Below are 14,132 nucleotides of genomic sequence, written 5' to 3'. Positions count from 1 at the left end.
TTCGTCTTCTTGGTAAAGTGACTTTACCGAAAGAACCAAGAAGATGAATTACAGAGGGTTGACGTGGGGCTGGTGGGATGGGGTGGGTTGGGGGGGGCGGTGAGAGGGGGGGCGGTGAGAGGGGGGGCGGTAGGAGGGGGGGGCGCGGTGGGAGGGGGGGGCGCGGTGAGAGGGGGGGGTGGTGAGAGGGGGGGCGGTAGGAGGGGGGGCGCGGTGGGAGGGGGGGGCGCGGTGGGAGAGGGGGCGGTAGGAGGGGGGGCGCGGTGGGAGGGGGGGCGCGGTGGGAGGGGGGCGCGGTGGGAGGGGATGCGCGGTGGGAGGGGGGACGCAGTAGGAGGGGGGGGGCGCGGTGGGAGGGGGGGCGCGGTGGGAGGGGGGATGCGCGGTGGGAGGGGGGGCGCGGTGGGAGGGGGGGATGCGCGGTGGGAGGGGGGGGGCGCGGTGGGAGGGGGGGATGCGCGGTGGGAGGGGGGACGCAGTAGGAGGGGGGGGGGCGCGGTGGGAGGGGGGGGGACAATAGGAGGCGGGGCTGTAGGAGGGGGGCGCGGTGACGTCAGAGCATCTGTGACGTCACGCCACCTTCCGGTGCCCGAGCCGGAGGTCAGGGACAAGATGGCTGCGCTCAGGCTGCTCTGTCCGCGCTCTGCGCTGCAGATTTCGCGTGAGTCTCTCTCCTCTCCCCGTCGACAACGCCCCTCGCCGACCGCGCAACAGCGAGCATGGCTTCGCCGACGTATGGTTCCTCTCGGTCGCAATCTCAAATCGCCGTGTCCAACGGTTCGATGAGGTCGCCGCGGTTTGTTGTCTCGAGACGCGGGTGGCGCGCGTGTTTGAGTGGCTCCAGGTGAAGCGCTTTGGATTTCGTGGCGACGTGGACGGACAACGTGGGGGGGCTCGCAGAGGTGGAGAGAGACGGGGGGCAGGGGGACGCCGTGACTTTGAGGGTCGCTTGCGCCATATGGCGACGGTGGTGGTGGTTTACGCTGTGGTGTGTGGTGGTGTGTGTGTGTGGGTGCGTGTGTGTGGTGCGTGTGTGTGGTGCGTGTGTGTGGTGCGTGTGTGTGGTGCGTGTGTGTGGTGCGTGTGGTGCGTGTGTGTGGTGCGTGTGTGTGGTGCGTGTGTGTGGTGGGCGTGTGGGTTTGGCGGGTGTGTGGTGCGTGTGTGTGGTGCGTGTGTGTGGTGCGTGTGGTGGTGCGTGTGGTGGTGCGTGTGGTGTGGTGGTGCGTGTGGTGGTGCGTGTGGTGGTGCGTGTGGTGGTGCGTGTGGGTGGTGCGTGTGGTGGTGCGTGTGGTGGTGCGTGTGGTGGTGCGTGTGGTGGTGCGTGTGGTGGTGCGTGTGGTAGTGCTGGTGGCTTGGTGGTGCGTGTGGTGGTGCGTGTGGTGGTGCGTGTGGTGGTGCGTGTGGTGGTGCGTGTGGTGGTGCGGGTGGGTGGTGCGTGTGGTGGTGCGTGTGGTGGTGCGTGTGGTGGTGCGTGTGGTGGTGCGTGTGGTGGTGCGTGTGGTGGTGCGTGTGGTGGTGCGTGTGGTGGTGCGTGTGGTGGTGCGTGTGGTGGTGCGTGTGGTGGTGCGTGTGTGTGGTGCGTGTGTGTGGTGCGCGTGTGTGGTGCGCGTGTGTGGTGCGCGTGTGTGGTGGTGCGTGTGTGGTGGTGCGTGTGTGGTGGTGCGTGTGTGGTGGTGGCGTGTGTGGTGGTGCGTGTGTGGTGTGGTGGTGCGTGTGTGGTGGTGCGTGTGTGGGTGGTGCGTGTGTGGTGGTGCGTGTGTGGTGGTGCTGTGTGGTGGTGCGTGAGTGGTGGTGCGTGAGTGGTGTGCTGTGTGTGGTGGTGCGTGGTGTGGTGGTGCGTTGGTGGTGTGCGTGGTGGTGGTTTGGTGTGTGGTGCCTTAGGTGGCGCGTGTGTGTGGTGGTTTGGTGTGTGTGTGGTGGTTTGGTGTGTGTGTGGTGCGTGTGTGTGGTGCGTGTGTGTGGTGCGTGTGTGATGCGTGTGTGTGGTGCGTGTGTGTGGTGCGTGTGTGTGGTGCGTGTGTGTGGTGCGTGTGTGTGGTGCGTGTGTTGGCGCGTGTGTGGTGCGTGTGTGTGGTGCGTGTGTGTGGTGCGTGTGTGTGTGGGTGGTGCGCGTGGTGCGTTCGGGGTGGTGAGTGTGGTGGTGCGCGTGGTGGTGGTGGTGCGCGTGGTGGTGGTCGCGTGGTGGTGGTGGTGCGCGTGGTGGTGGTGTGGCGTGGTGGTGGTTGCGGCGTGGTGGTGGGGGTGCGCGTGGTGGTGGTGGTGCGCGTGGTGGTGGTGGTGCGCGTGGTGGTGGTGGTGCGCGTGGTGGTGGTGCGCGTGGTGGTGGTGCGCCGTGGTGGTGGTGGTGCGCGGTTGGTGGTGGTGGTGCGCGTGGTGTGGTGGTACGCGTGGTCGTGGTGGTGGTCGCGTGGTGGTGGTGGTGCGCGTGGTGGTGGTGGTGGTCGCGTGGTGGTGGTGGTGCGCGTGGTGGTGGTTGCGCGTGGTGGTGGTGGTGCGCGTGGTGGTGGTGGTGCTCGTGGTGGTGGTGGTGCGCGTGGTGTGTGCGCGTGGTGTGGTGCGCGTGGTGGTGGCGTGGTGTGGTGCGCGTGGTGGTGGTGCGCGTGTGTGGTGCGTGTGTGGTGCGCGGTGGTGTGCGCGTGTGGTGTGCGCGTGGGGTGGTGCGTGTGGTGGTGGTGCTGTGTGGTGGTGCGGTGGTGTGGTGGTGCGCGCGGTGGTGGTGCGAGCGGTGGTGTGCGTGCGGTGGTGGTGGTGCGTGTGGTGGTGGTGCGTGTGGTGGTGCGCGTGCGGTGGTGGTGCGTGCGGTGGTGGAGCGTGCGGTGGTGGTGCGTGCGGTGGTGGTGGTGCGTGTGGTGGTGGTGCGTGTGGTGGTGCGCGTGTGGTGGTGGTGCGCGTGGTGGTGGTGCTGCGCGTGGTGGTGGTGGTGCGCGTGGTGGTGGTGCGCGTGGTGGTGGTGCGCGTGTGGTGGTGCGTGTGGTGGTGCTTGTGGTGGTGCTTGTGGTGGTGCGCGTGGTGGTGGTGGTGCGTGTGGTGGTGGTGCGTGTGGTGGTGCGCGTGTGGTGGTGGTGGTGCGCGTGGTGGTGGTGCGCGTGGTGGTGGTGCGCGTGGTGGTGGTGCGTGTGGTGGTGGTGGTGGTGCTGTGTGGTGGTGGGTGCGTGTGGTGGTGGTGCGCGTGGTGGTGGTGCGCGTGGTGGTGGTGCGCGTGGTGGTGGTGGTGCGTGTGGTGGTGGTGCGTGTGGTGGTGCGCGTGTGGTGGTGCGCGTGTGGTGGGTGGTGCGTGTGGTGTGGTGCGCGTGGTGGTGGTGCGCGTGTGGTGGTGGTGCGTGTGGTGGTGGTGCGCGTGGTGGTGGTGGTGCGTGTGGTGGTGGTGGTGCGCGTGTGGTGGTGGTGCGTGTGGTGGTGGTGCGTGTGGTGGTGGTGGTGGTGCGTGTGGTGGTGGTGGTGCGTGTGGTGGTGGTGTACATTGTTAAAGTGTTTCCCTGGATGGTAATCGCTGCCTTCAAGTGTGGTGACAGTACGGCGTCGTGTTTAGGTGGTGATGACGGTGGGGAGTAACAACGCAAGTGGTTGGTGCACGTCCTCGGCTATGAAACCCCCCCCCCTCCCCCACACAAACTTGAGTTTAATTCCTGCTCAAGGTTAACAGATGTCGCCCATGTCTGGCTGGGAATGAGTCTTCTCGTCATGCACAGAGTTGAGCAGTGGCAGGCGATACTCAAACCCAGCGTGGTCAAGTATGGTTAGACAACCCCAGAACATTCGATTTAAAGCTTTCGCGACTGCAGGAATTCTTCTTCTTGGTTCTTTCGGTAAAGTCACGTAGAAGGGAAATAATAAAACATTTAAATAAAAAATGAAAGATTTTTGTTTTGCTTTTATTATTTTATGATTTCCCTTCTACGTGATTTTACCGAAAGAATCAATATAATGAACCCCAGAACCAACACGGCAGGGGGAGGCCTTCATCCAGAAATGATTTGAAAAATAACTTTGCTTAATTTGAATATTAGCTGTTGAATGGCCTATACTGAGTAATGCTTGTGTGCGTAAAATGCTACTTAAGTTTCCTTGTAACGCCTATTTATGGTAAAGAGACGTGATGAAGAAAATGGTCACCCATCATCCAGCAATGAAAGCTTCAAATCAAGATTAATCACCAATAATTCCAACTGTATCGCTGCACACCGCCCCTACTGTTAAATGTAAAAGAATATGAAGAACAATAATATACAACTCAAAGTATTGCTTCGCCTCGTTGAGAATATAAATAACATAGATAAGCACTCGACATTTCTTCCGCACATATCCGTGTTTAATCTACACAACCAATCTCCCCCACGACCTTCAACAGCATCGTTACAAGACATACAGTACAGTGTCTCATCATCGGTCAGGCTTGCTTGCATTAATGCCGAACTGTCCGACGTTATCGGCAATACCCCACTGTTTGGGATATGGTGCCACGCAAATTAATGCAGTGTAAATAAAATAGATACGCAATGTCTCCTTTTGATATTCGTTTCTTATTGCTGGGACTTTTAAGTCTTGCCTAAGGTATTGAGCTATTCCCCTTAATGCATCGTAAGAGAAGGGAGGGCTGCATGCCAGCTTGTCCCGAAGTCACCCCACTACCACCCTGTGTGCAGGCGAACACGTGCCTGGGGCGGTGCACGAACTTCCCGAACCCTCAAAACGTAAACCACATGGCCTGGTACACGTCATTCATCAGGTTTCGCAGCTGGCTGGCATTAGCAGAACATTACTTCTGTATTTGATTCATAAAGCGCTCACTGCATCCTCTTAACTATTTACCTTGTACTGCAACCAGGGGATTCAATTGTGTTAAAAAAGGTTTTATTGTGGTACTGAAGAAATTGTCACATCGCTGTGAAGCTGATCTTATCCCTAATTGCTTTACCATGTTTATCGGACTCATCACATCTATATGGGATTTACCATGGCCCCCGAAGGATCTCGCACAACCTGAGGGGGTTTCCTACATATGAACCTTATGACGGTACCATAGCACCCCGGCTCTCGCATAATGTCCGTGATGCAGTCATTTTTAGTCTGTTGATGGTAGGCGATGCGGCAATCGACTCATCTCGACGAGCTGTACGCGATGCACCACCACGGTGCGTACCGCGAGCGTTCAGGGTTTCGGCGCAATCGTCCTCGCTGTCCCAGGAATAAAATATTTAATTGCCTCGGCCATTTTTTATTATTTGGTACCCCAGGGGTACCGCCATAAGGATCATTAATGTAATAGTTTACCTTTACACTTTTGAGCTCATCACATCCATATTGGATTCGTTATATATGTTGAACTTCTTTCACACCGTGCGTAGCCAACCGTGCTAATGGGAGTGGCTCATCTCATCCAGAGGACTCTACTTGAGGGGTTCATTATATATTTGTAATGTGGTGTCGTTTGTGTGATGTCCACAATGTACAGGGATATGCGTGCTGCGACACATTGGAGGAAGTGACCGATTGAATGGGACTGGGACTGCTGCGCTGCACACTACTCCACGTGCACATGGAGCACTAGGTATCAGCACCAGCAGACGCACACGCTGTGCACATAGCATCATATATACTGCACACCAACCCACGCCACACTCCATACCAGAGGTCGCAACCGGGTACCCGATACCCGTACCCTACCCGATACCCGGCTGGGTACGGGTACCTGTTTGCGACCCTGGTGCGGCCGGGTACGGGTAGACCGTGAGTCACTGGTGAGTAACTGTTTGTCACTCATTTCCCAACGTCTTTTCTCACAATTCAAGTTCCTGGAATCAACCCAACCGCGCCTGCAACATGGCTTCATCCCAGAGGTCGCAATCAGGTACCCGATACCCGTACCCTACCCGTACCCGGCCGGGTACCCTACCCAGCCAGGTACGGGTACGGCCGGGTACGGGTATCCGTTTGCAACCCTGGTGCGGCCGGGTACAGGTACGGAATCAAAACCCGTTTGCGACCTCTGCTCCATACCAAACCACATCCATACATACCACATCACAGCTTCACACCATAGGCAACTGATCACTTAACATGCTTGCAATGTTGGTCGTATTCTGTATGTGAAATAATTCATTCACTTTCTCACTGGCAGCATTGATTCAACATCAGTATTATTGCTATTATTAAGATTGATGGTACCTTTGTCATCTTTATATATATTTCTATGGAACAATGTTTCACTGGCTGTTAGTTCAATTCCATGGTCATCCCCATTTGCTTGAAATCATGAATAGGAATAATTTAGTACCAACTTTTAAATCAATCGCAATTCTTAGCAAGTGAGATGCAAAATTCGACTAAATCCACCTATTTTTCCATATCATTGTGCATGTTTGCATCTTGATGACTCAATGATCAACTGAATTTTCCTTACTAATGATGCACGCAGATACTAACGTGAGTTTACCGCCTACCACGACCACTTTGCAGCAATACCTCTTTATCCACACAAAAATCGGATAACAGGAAATGTTCCACGGGTTATAGGATGGTTCATGGATTGGCCTGGGCTTGTATATATAAGGAGTCATGTCCCAGAAGGACAATGTCAAAAGAGGAAAAGTCAGAGCTTGAAATAGGGAAATATGAAACGTTAATTATCAAGCTCATTGTATGTTGAACCGTTGCACTGTATGTGGCCAACCATGCTGCCACCATCTGCAGAAAGATGTTGAAATGAAATTAAAACTATTAAACATGGATTGTAAAATGTTCCAAGTGTGGGTTATCTCACCCCTGACGGGAGGTGGGTGGGCATACAGGTCGTTAAAACCCATTGTTAGAAATGCCTACGAACACAGTATCGTATCATGACATGAGGATTGTGCCGCTGGTGATGTTAACGTTTTAGGGTCAGCGTCTGCTCACTGGTCAGCGGAGCGGGTGGTGAGCATTGCAGCCTTCACCCTCATCCCAGCTGCTGTGGCTTTCCCCGGTGGTGTCACGGACTACGCCATCGCTGCCACGCTCACCCTGCACTCGCACTGGTGGGCATGCAAACTCCCTGCGCTCACCCTTCACCCAATAGTGGGTGCACACTCATTGCACTCTCCACGCACATGTTGTACATTATGGCAATGTAGACACAGTGGTCCCCCCTGAACTCCAAGCACACTCTCTACAGCATGAGGAATGCAATCGTATTGTTTAAATACATTATTTGGTGATGCTGTGTAGGCAGTGGTACAAAAGCATAAATAAACAGCTCAACATATTTGTGAATAACACCGCCATGAAATAAAAATGTATCGTAGTTAATATTTTGGGTGGTGGCCAAAAGTATCTTTGATATGAAAAAGGGCCCTTTCCCAAAACAGTCTATGATACATTATCCTCTAAAGGCAGTTTAAAAAAAATATTGGTTAAAATCAAGTTTCTCATGATCAAACTTTAAAACTCTGAGTGAATAGCCCAGGCCACAGAGCCTATGTAAGTATTACTGTGAGCAAGTCATTTTTTTGTGATCTTTCGCTTCTTTGTGATCTTCGTGACAAATTAAACATTCACCGTTTACCTTAATTCTCACTCAGGATTACACAAAGCATACCTGTCAACCTATACGGTTTACCAATATTCTTGTACAGGGAAATTTAATTTAAAAAAGTCTATTTTTGTGTTTCTCCCTTGTGATGGGACTTTGTGGGATGAACGTTGATATTTATGAAGGTCTGAATTGGTCTGTAATAAGATAGGCACTGGATAAGGGATTGACAGGTATGTGAAAGCCTGTCAGGTATTGTAGCCTCATCGCTCTGTGTTGACCGCTACTCATGTTCCCAGGGGCCTCGGCCAGATCATCACGGACTACGTGCACGGGAAGGCGACACTGGGCGCGGCGCGTGTCGGCCTCGCCTCGATTTCTGCAGTCACGTTTGCTGGCCTCTGCTACTTCAACTACCACGATGTGGGAATCTGCAAGGCTGTGGCAATGCTCTGGAGCCTTTAATCACACGCATACACCAGCTCTTAAGAGTCTCTCCTTCTCTAAACAAGGGAATTATTTAATGACATTGGATGATGAAAACTTAATGTCTAGAAGAAATAATAGTAACTCTTGATTGTGTGGGATGGATAAAGGGAGGTGGGCAGCCCAGAAATTAAAACACAGATAATACTAAACATGTAGATTAGGGTATAAAAACAATGTTTACCTACGTCGAATGTATCTTCGGCTTTACTTCTTAATGTTGCTGCTGGTCATGTGGGTACAGAGTCACCAACCTCTTGATGAGTGCGGAGCAGCCAACAAACAAGTGCATGTGTAGGTATTCAATTTTCACAAGCAGGGTTAATCCAAAACCCAGATAATTAGCCCACGAATAATCAAGAGTTAACTAATTATAAAACTTGCCTTACGAATATTTTCTTGGATTGATGTCAAAAACATATGGTCTGTCCATCGTGTCAATTGTAGTCAACTTTTCAAAATTTTAAGGATTGCTGGAATGTACGGTTATCTTAAACGTTTGAACAATAAACCTATTATAGTATGAAGAGTGCGTACATTATACTCACAGTACAATTAACATATTGTCATCACCTGTACGATTAGGTTGACTTGGCAGTTAATGGACTACACAATTATACCTCAGCCTGGGTTATTGATTGGTGGAAACCAATTGCATGAAATGTGGCCATACCGTCCTCAATATTGGTGAAATCTTCCTCCAACGCTTCATTTGTTCCACAGCATGGCATGCATTTTGCATCATGCATTGTTCTAGGATTTGAGTACAATGCTGTAATATAAGAGCTGCTGTATTATAAGTGTAAGCCTCCTCTCCTGGCCAATGAAGGTAATGCATTCGGATAAAATAACGTATGCAAATCTTTGACATGTTGGCTCTGACTTGTTGATTTTAACACATTCCTGCGGAGGGAGCTGGTAGGAACGTTGGGTTGCTCGGTCAATGGCCAGGGTAAATGGCGGCGTGGTGTATTCCGCAAATATGGCCGACTGAGGGTGGGCACAAGCCGGCGTGAGTAGGTTAAACGTTGAGTTTTATAAGGGCATCACGGGGTGACCAGCCCCTCCCCACCCAGCCCCTTCTCACTCAGCCCCTTCCCACCCAGCCCCTCCCCACCTTCCCCACCCAGCCCCTGCCTGCACGACGGAAGGACACAATACCCTGTGGGCTGGTGTAACCAGGAGGTTCCTACCAGTAAAAGCAAGTTATAATTGCACAGTCTTAAGTGTGCCTCTGATATATGCTTCTCGTCGGATCTCGGAAGCTAAGCCTGGTGGAACATGGACAGTGCTTTGGAGGGTGAAAACCATATTAAAATAAGCAGCTGTGTTGTCATCAGAGGGCAGGATGGCAAATCCATCATACTCTGTTCTTAAATTTGCATCACTCCTTAAACCCAGATTGACCAGTCGGGGTGAAGGATGGTGAAACAATCCAGCAGTGTATTATAAGGCTATCTTATAAAGACAAGTTTAACACGTAGGATTTCGCGACCAACATCCAGTTTTTTTTGGGTTAGATCACGTAAATATGTCGTTAAAACCACCACCACCTGACAGCCAACTTGTAAGGGTTGTCACAAACAGAACGTGCCAATTCGTCACTCGTACAGCACACCGGTGTGTTGGAGAGCCAAGCCGCAACATTTACAATCTGAGTACGACATTTTGCCAGTAATTGCAACTAGCTTCATCAGGAGACAGCCAGATTTGTGGAGAAGTCTCACTGTTTTGTTCCTTATATAGAAGCGTAGATGTGGTGACCACGCTTCTGCGCGCTTGCGCCAAGTTGGGGGGGGGGGGGTACAGGATTAACTGCACGTGTGGTAAATGTTATGTTGGGCAAACAGGACGAATGATCAGCACGAGACTAAAATAACTTCAGAGAAATATTAAATTATCCCAAATACAACTGTCAGCAGTAGCAGAACACACGTGCCAACAAGGACACTCAATTGACTTTGATGTTGAAGTTCTGTGCAAAACTAGCTACTACTGGCCAAGACTAATTAAAGAATCTATCAAAATTGAAAGAAATAAAAATAATTTTAACCGTTCGGATAGCTACCACCTTAGTGCTGCGTGGAAGCGAATCATCAAATAATACATTCTTTAAATGCATGGCTATAAAGGTGAGCATACTTCAATAGGGATTACCGTTGGAAAGGCTATTTTAATAGACAATAGACAGGAAGGACGAGATCAAAGGGCTCGCATTGCGTGATCTAGTAAAAAAAACCTCTAATGGAAGACAGATAAGGTTAAAAGATAAACTATGTTGATTCGGTAAAGTCACGTAGTGTATAAAATAAATCACGACGTTTCAGGCACAACACAAGCGTCCGTCAGATGGGGCTTTCTCACCATCAGGTGCTTTCCCAACTGATGACGGATGCTTGTGTTGTGCCCGAAACGTCGTGATTAATTTTATACCTACGTGACTTTACCGAAAGAACCAAAGATAAACTATGGTCAGGTAAAAGCAGCACCTCATTTTTGAGAGAGAAACATGGATACGTGGGGGAAATCATTTGATATTCAAATGAATCAATCATAAAAGACGATGGATAACACGATCGTTGCCAAAAAAGTGTAACTTTAAATAAAGATCATCAGTAACGCAGTATAACAGCACAAGAGGTGTCACATGCTGCTGGTAAAGTGCTGATACACACAAAAAACCTAACCCCTCCCCACTTCCACATGCAAGCCCACAAAACCCCACACAACACGACATAACTATATCTCAATTGCACGGCACCAACATAAATACGACGAAATCAACCAAGGGAAATGAGGACGTGGTGTAAACAGTGCACGATGGTGCACATTCTTGTGTGGTCCCCCTGATATGAAGTGCATAGTATGTTCATGGAGCTTGTGTGTGCAATGCACTGCTGTTGTTCATCAGAAAATCCTTCTGCAGTCCAGCGAGCCACATCTTCATCTGAAACGACAGGGAGAATGCATGCTATGTAGAAACAATGGTGAAATAAAATATTTAAAAATACTTTTTAAAAAAAACATGCTTTAATGAGATGTACCGTGCTCGTAATGGGAGAACTCCACGACTCCAGGAACTGGTTCCCCGAAGCTTGCCATAACGTAAGGGGCCGTAGTGATTTACAGGCACCGTGAGTTGAGCGTGGACAATTAGACCCGTAAAAAAGATTGTTTAAAAATATATATTTTTTTAATGATAGAATATAGTATTGTCATCAGTACGACATACCTATACCAAGTTTGCAGTCGATACGACATTGGGAAGACGGTTGAAATTGAGTTACAAGATTTGAGGATACGACAAGAGTGAGTTAAATCAAAGCGTGTAAAAAGACAGCGCAGAGTCAACATAACTCCCAGTTCAAGTGATTGATCGAGCAGCATTCCTCTCCATTGTCAGCCCCGAGCCATTGGTGAAAACAAAAAAGATTCCCTGATGGAGGAGGTTGGTCCCAACTAGACAACCACTCGTGTGCCTTTCCACAAAGTGGTGCCTATCATTCTCATCATATATTCAGTGCTAAATGAAGGCCTCCCCAGGCTGTTGCTACCCCTCAGTCATGCTATGCTACGTCTACCACCTGCACACCAGCTTACTTCATTGCTCCATCTCCATGGTAATATGCTGTTGGATATGTTCCGTCCACTTGCTGCCACTCCATTGTAACCACTGTTAGTCTCACCCACCAGCCATGGTCTTTTTGAGCCCTAATTTGTCCTGGCCATGTCCATTTTTCTTAACTGTCAATGTCTCCGATATGTGTATGTTCTCTGATCCATGTGTTCCTCTTTCTGTAATTAGAAGCGTGCATCTCTCCATGCTTTGTGCACTTTTGAGCGATTTTCTTTGTCAATGTTAATGTAACGGATCTGTATGTCATAGCAGATAATATACATCGATTAAAATATTCATATAGGCACACTGATATGCTGCTTTCATTATCAACACTTGAGAGGAATTTATTATAGTGTAGACCACCTTCCAAGTTTTGAACTCATGACTTGATACCAAGGCAGTGCTTTAACCAAAATGGCCACCTGGCCTTCAGAGTGAAACGTCGTGAGATAGTGCATTCCATTTTCCTTTGCCAGCCAATGAGCAAAAACCAACCATCCCTGCCACACGATAAATATAAACACCGATACCCCTTTTCCACTTAAACATTTGACCTGTGCCAGGACAGGGTCAGCACAGCACGGGTAGATTGCCACTGATATTTTGCTATGCAAAGACAAAACTGAGCTGTGTTACGGTGGCCTCACAAGACTTCTGAATCTGGGGCCAAGTCATGTTAGGGGCAGGGCTAACAACAAAAGCCATCTGATTTCATCATATCTGAAAGACACACGGCATCACATCATCTACATCTTGCTGTTACGAATTGTGCATAACGTGAGGCTTACTGATCCGCGGCGCACTCGACTCAGCACAGCTCGGATGTGGAAGATGTATAAATATCTAACTGCTGTAACCCACGACGCTATGGCACCGAGAACCAGAAGAATTCTCGGGACTCATCTCCCTCACATGTGGTCCATCCAGGTTTTGCGTTGTCTCAGCCACTGCCATCATCGTCATGAACCATTATCTATTCCTGATTTGAAGCTTTCGTGACTGCAGGAATCCATATTCTTTGGTTCTTTCGGTAAAGTCACGTAGGTATGAAATAAAATAAATCACGACGTTTCGGGCGCAACACAAGCATCCATCATCAGGTGGGAAAGCATGGTCTGCTGCTGAGGCCCGAAACGTCGTGATTTATTTTATTTTATACCTACGTGACTTTACCGAAAGAACCAAAGAGTGATGATCTATTCCTTTCTGGATGAAGGCCTCCACAAGCTGTCACCAACCACCACGGTGCCATGATGTGGCAATACATCAAACTCCTGCACACGAGCTGACCTCATCCACTGTGATGAGGATAAGTCATTGACCAACATGTTTAGAGCCTCTTACATGGCAAGGAACCAATCAATGTATCCACAGCTTGTAGCACCATCACAAGGCCTTGACATTCGTGTCTATGCACAGAGGATAACTCCACCGCACTGGTGTGTGCCCGTGTATATGTAACCATACAGACAAACCTAGCCACCTTTTACGGCTGTGTTCATGTTACATCAGGGCACGTGTGTTTGGTCACCTTGTCCAGTACGGCAAGGCTGGTTCTCAGGATTTCATTCCATTTCTGAACCTCGGCACGGCGGACCTTTCCTCGGTGCAGCTCCAGCCAATCCCAGTCCACACTGCCAGCAGCACTGTACTCACAATCACAGCACATGGACACAATCACACAGCACATTGACACACACAGCACATGGACACAATCACAGCACATGGACACAATCGCACAACACATGGACACAATGAAACAATACATTGACAGCACACAGACAATCACAAAGGCATTTGGAGACAGCACATAGACAATCACAGAGCACATGGACACACAGCACATGGACAAAATCACACAAAACATGAACACACAGCACTTGGATACAAGAACATCAACCTGCACACACAGGAAGTTGCATTCAGATGCACAACATATACTTGTTTTTATATAGCACTGTACAGATATAGCATATTTATTTGGAGGGGCGGTCAGTTTTAGGCAGAGAAAGAAAATGAGAGTATTGAGACTGAATCTGAACAGGGGAAGGGAGTCAACAGCACAGATACCGGGGGAGGGGTGTTCCAAACAACAGGGGCAGCAGAAGAGAATGAGTGACTTTCCATTGGGCAAAGGTTGCCTGGGGTCTTCAATAGAAAGCCATGTATGCTGGAATTGAGATGAGAGGGGAGGTAGGGGAGTGTGTAGAGGGAATTAAGAGTGAGATGAGAGGGGTGGGGATAAGCAGGGGCAAGTCCACGGACGAGCTTGAAAGACGGTTAGTACGGTCTTGAAATTAATCCAGGACTGGACATTGGATCCAGTGGAGGGAATGGAGTATTATTGCGATGTGGTCTCGTGCCGTAAGCCCGCACAGGGAGTGTGTGCTGCACGTACCTCTCCTGTGTGCCCAGGGCATGCCAAGCAGACAGACGGTGTGCAGTGTGCTCCAGTGCTCGGAGCTTGTAGAATAGCACAGCATTAAGGCACACCAGCATCAGCAGCCTGCACACCGTACA

General features: G+C 50.3%; 2 protein-coding genes across 5 annotated transcripts in view; one reads left to right on the top strand and one right to left on the bottom strand.

Moving 5' to 3' along the window:
• The first annotated feature begins 530 nt into the window (after nucleotides 1-530).
• SDHD (succinate dehydrogenase complex subunit D) lies at nucleotides 531-8,861 on the top strand. Its single transcript, XM_061560344.1, has 4 exons — nucleotides 531-661; nucleotides 5,453-5,548; nucleotides 6,878-7,013; nucleotides 7,807-8,861. Exons 1-4 carry the CDS (start codon nucleotides 613-615, stop codon nucleotides 7,970-7,972), a joined length of 447 nt encoding a protein of 148 aa, XP_061416328.1. The 5' UTR covers nucleotides 531-612; the 3' UTR covers nucleotides 7,973-8,861.
• Nucleotides 8,862-9,419: 558 nt separating this feature from the next.
• The window catches only part of LOC133347763 (protein Aster-B-like), a 45,075-nt gene continuing 40,362 nt past the window's right edge, over nucleotides 9,420-14,132 (bottom strand). For all 4 annotated transcript variants that reach the window (XM_061560340.1, XM_061560341.1, XM_061560342.1 and 1 more), the window contains exons 16-18: nucleotides 14,011-14,118; nucleotides 13,144-13,258; nucleotides 9,420-10,940 (exon numbers count right to left, since the gene is read on the bottom strand). In XM_061560340.1, the coding sequence (XP_061416324.1) occupies nucleotides 10,863-10,940; nucleotides 13,144-13,258; nucleotides 14,011-14,118 (301 nt within the window). In that variant the 3' untranslated portion in view covers nucleotides 9,420-10,862. The remainder of the gene's footprint in view (nucleotides 10,941-13,143; nucleotides 13,259-14,010; nucleotides 14,119-14,132) is intronic.

The sequence above is a fragment of the Lethenteron reissneri genome, chromosome 26 (genome assembly GCF_015708825.2).
Source record: "Lethenteron reissneri isolate LAM-NWPU_2019-01 chromosome 26, ASM1570882v1, whole genome shotgun sequence".
Lineage (NCBI taxonomy): Eukaryota > Metazoa > Chordata > Hyperoartia > Petromyzontiformes > Petromyzontidae > Lethenteron > Lethenteron reissneri.
This window is presented reverse-complemented; position numbering and strand designations above follow the sequence as displayed.

Bases quoted from the DNA above. Each gene is read 5' to 3' on its own strand.
- SDHD (XM_061560344.1), top strand. From the start codon at position 613: ATGGCTGCGCTCAGGCTGCTCTGTCCGCGCTCTGCGCTGCAGATTTCG. The intron at 662-5,452 runs GTGAGTCTCTCT...CACAATGTACAG, and splicing joins CTCTGCGCTGCAGATTTCGC to GGATATGCGTGCTGCGACAC. The intron at 7,014-7,806 runs GTGGGCATGCAA...TCATGTTCCCAG, and splicing joins CTCACCCTGCACTCGCACTG to GGGCCTCGGCCAGATCATCA.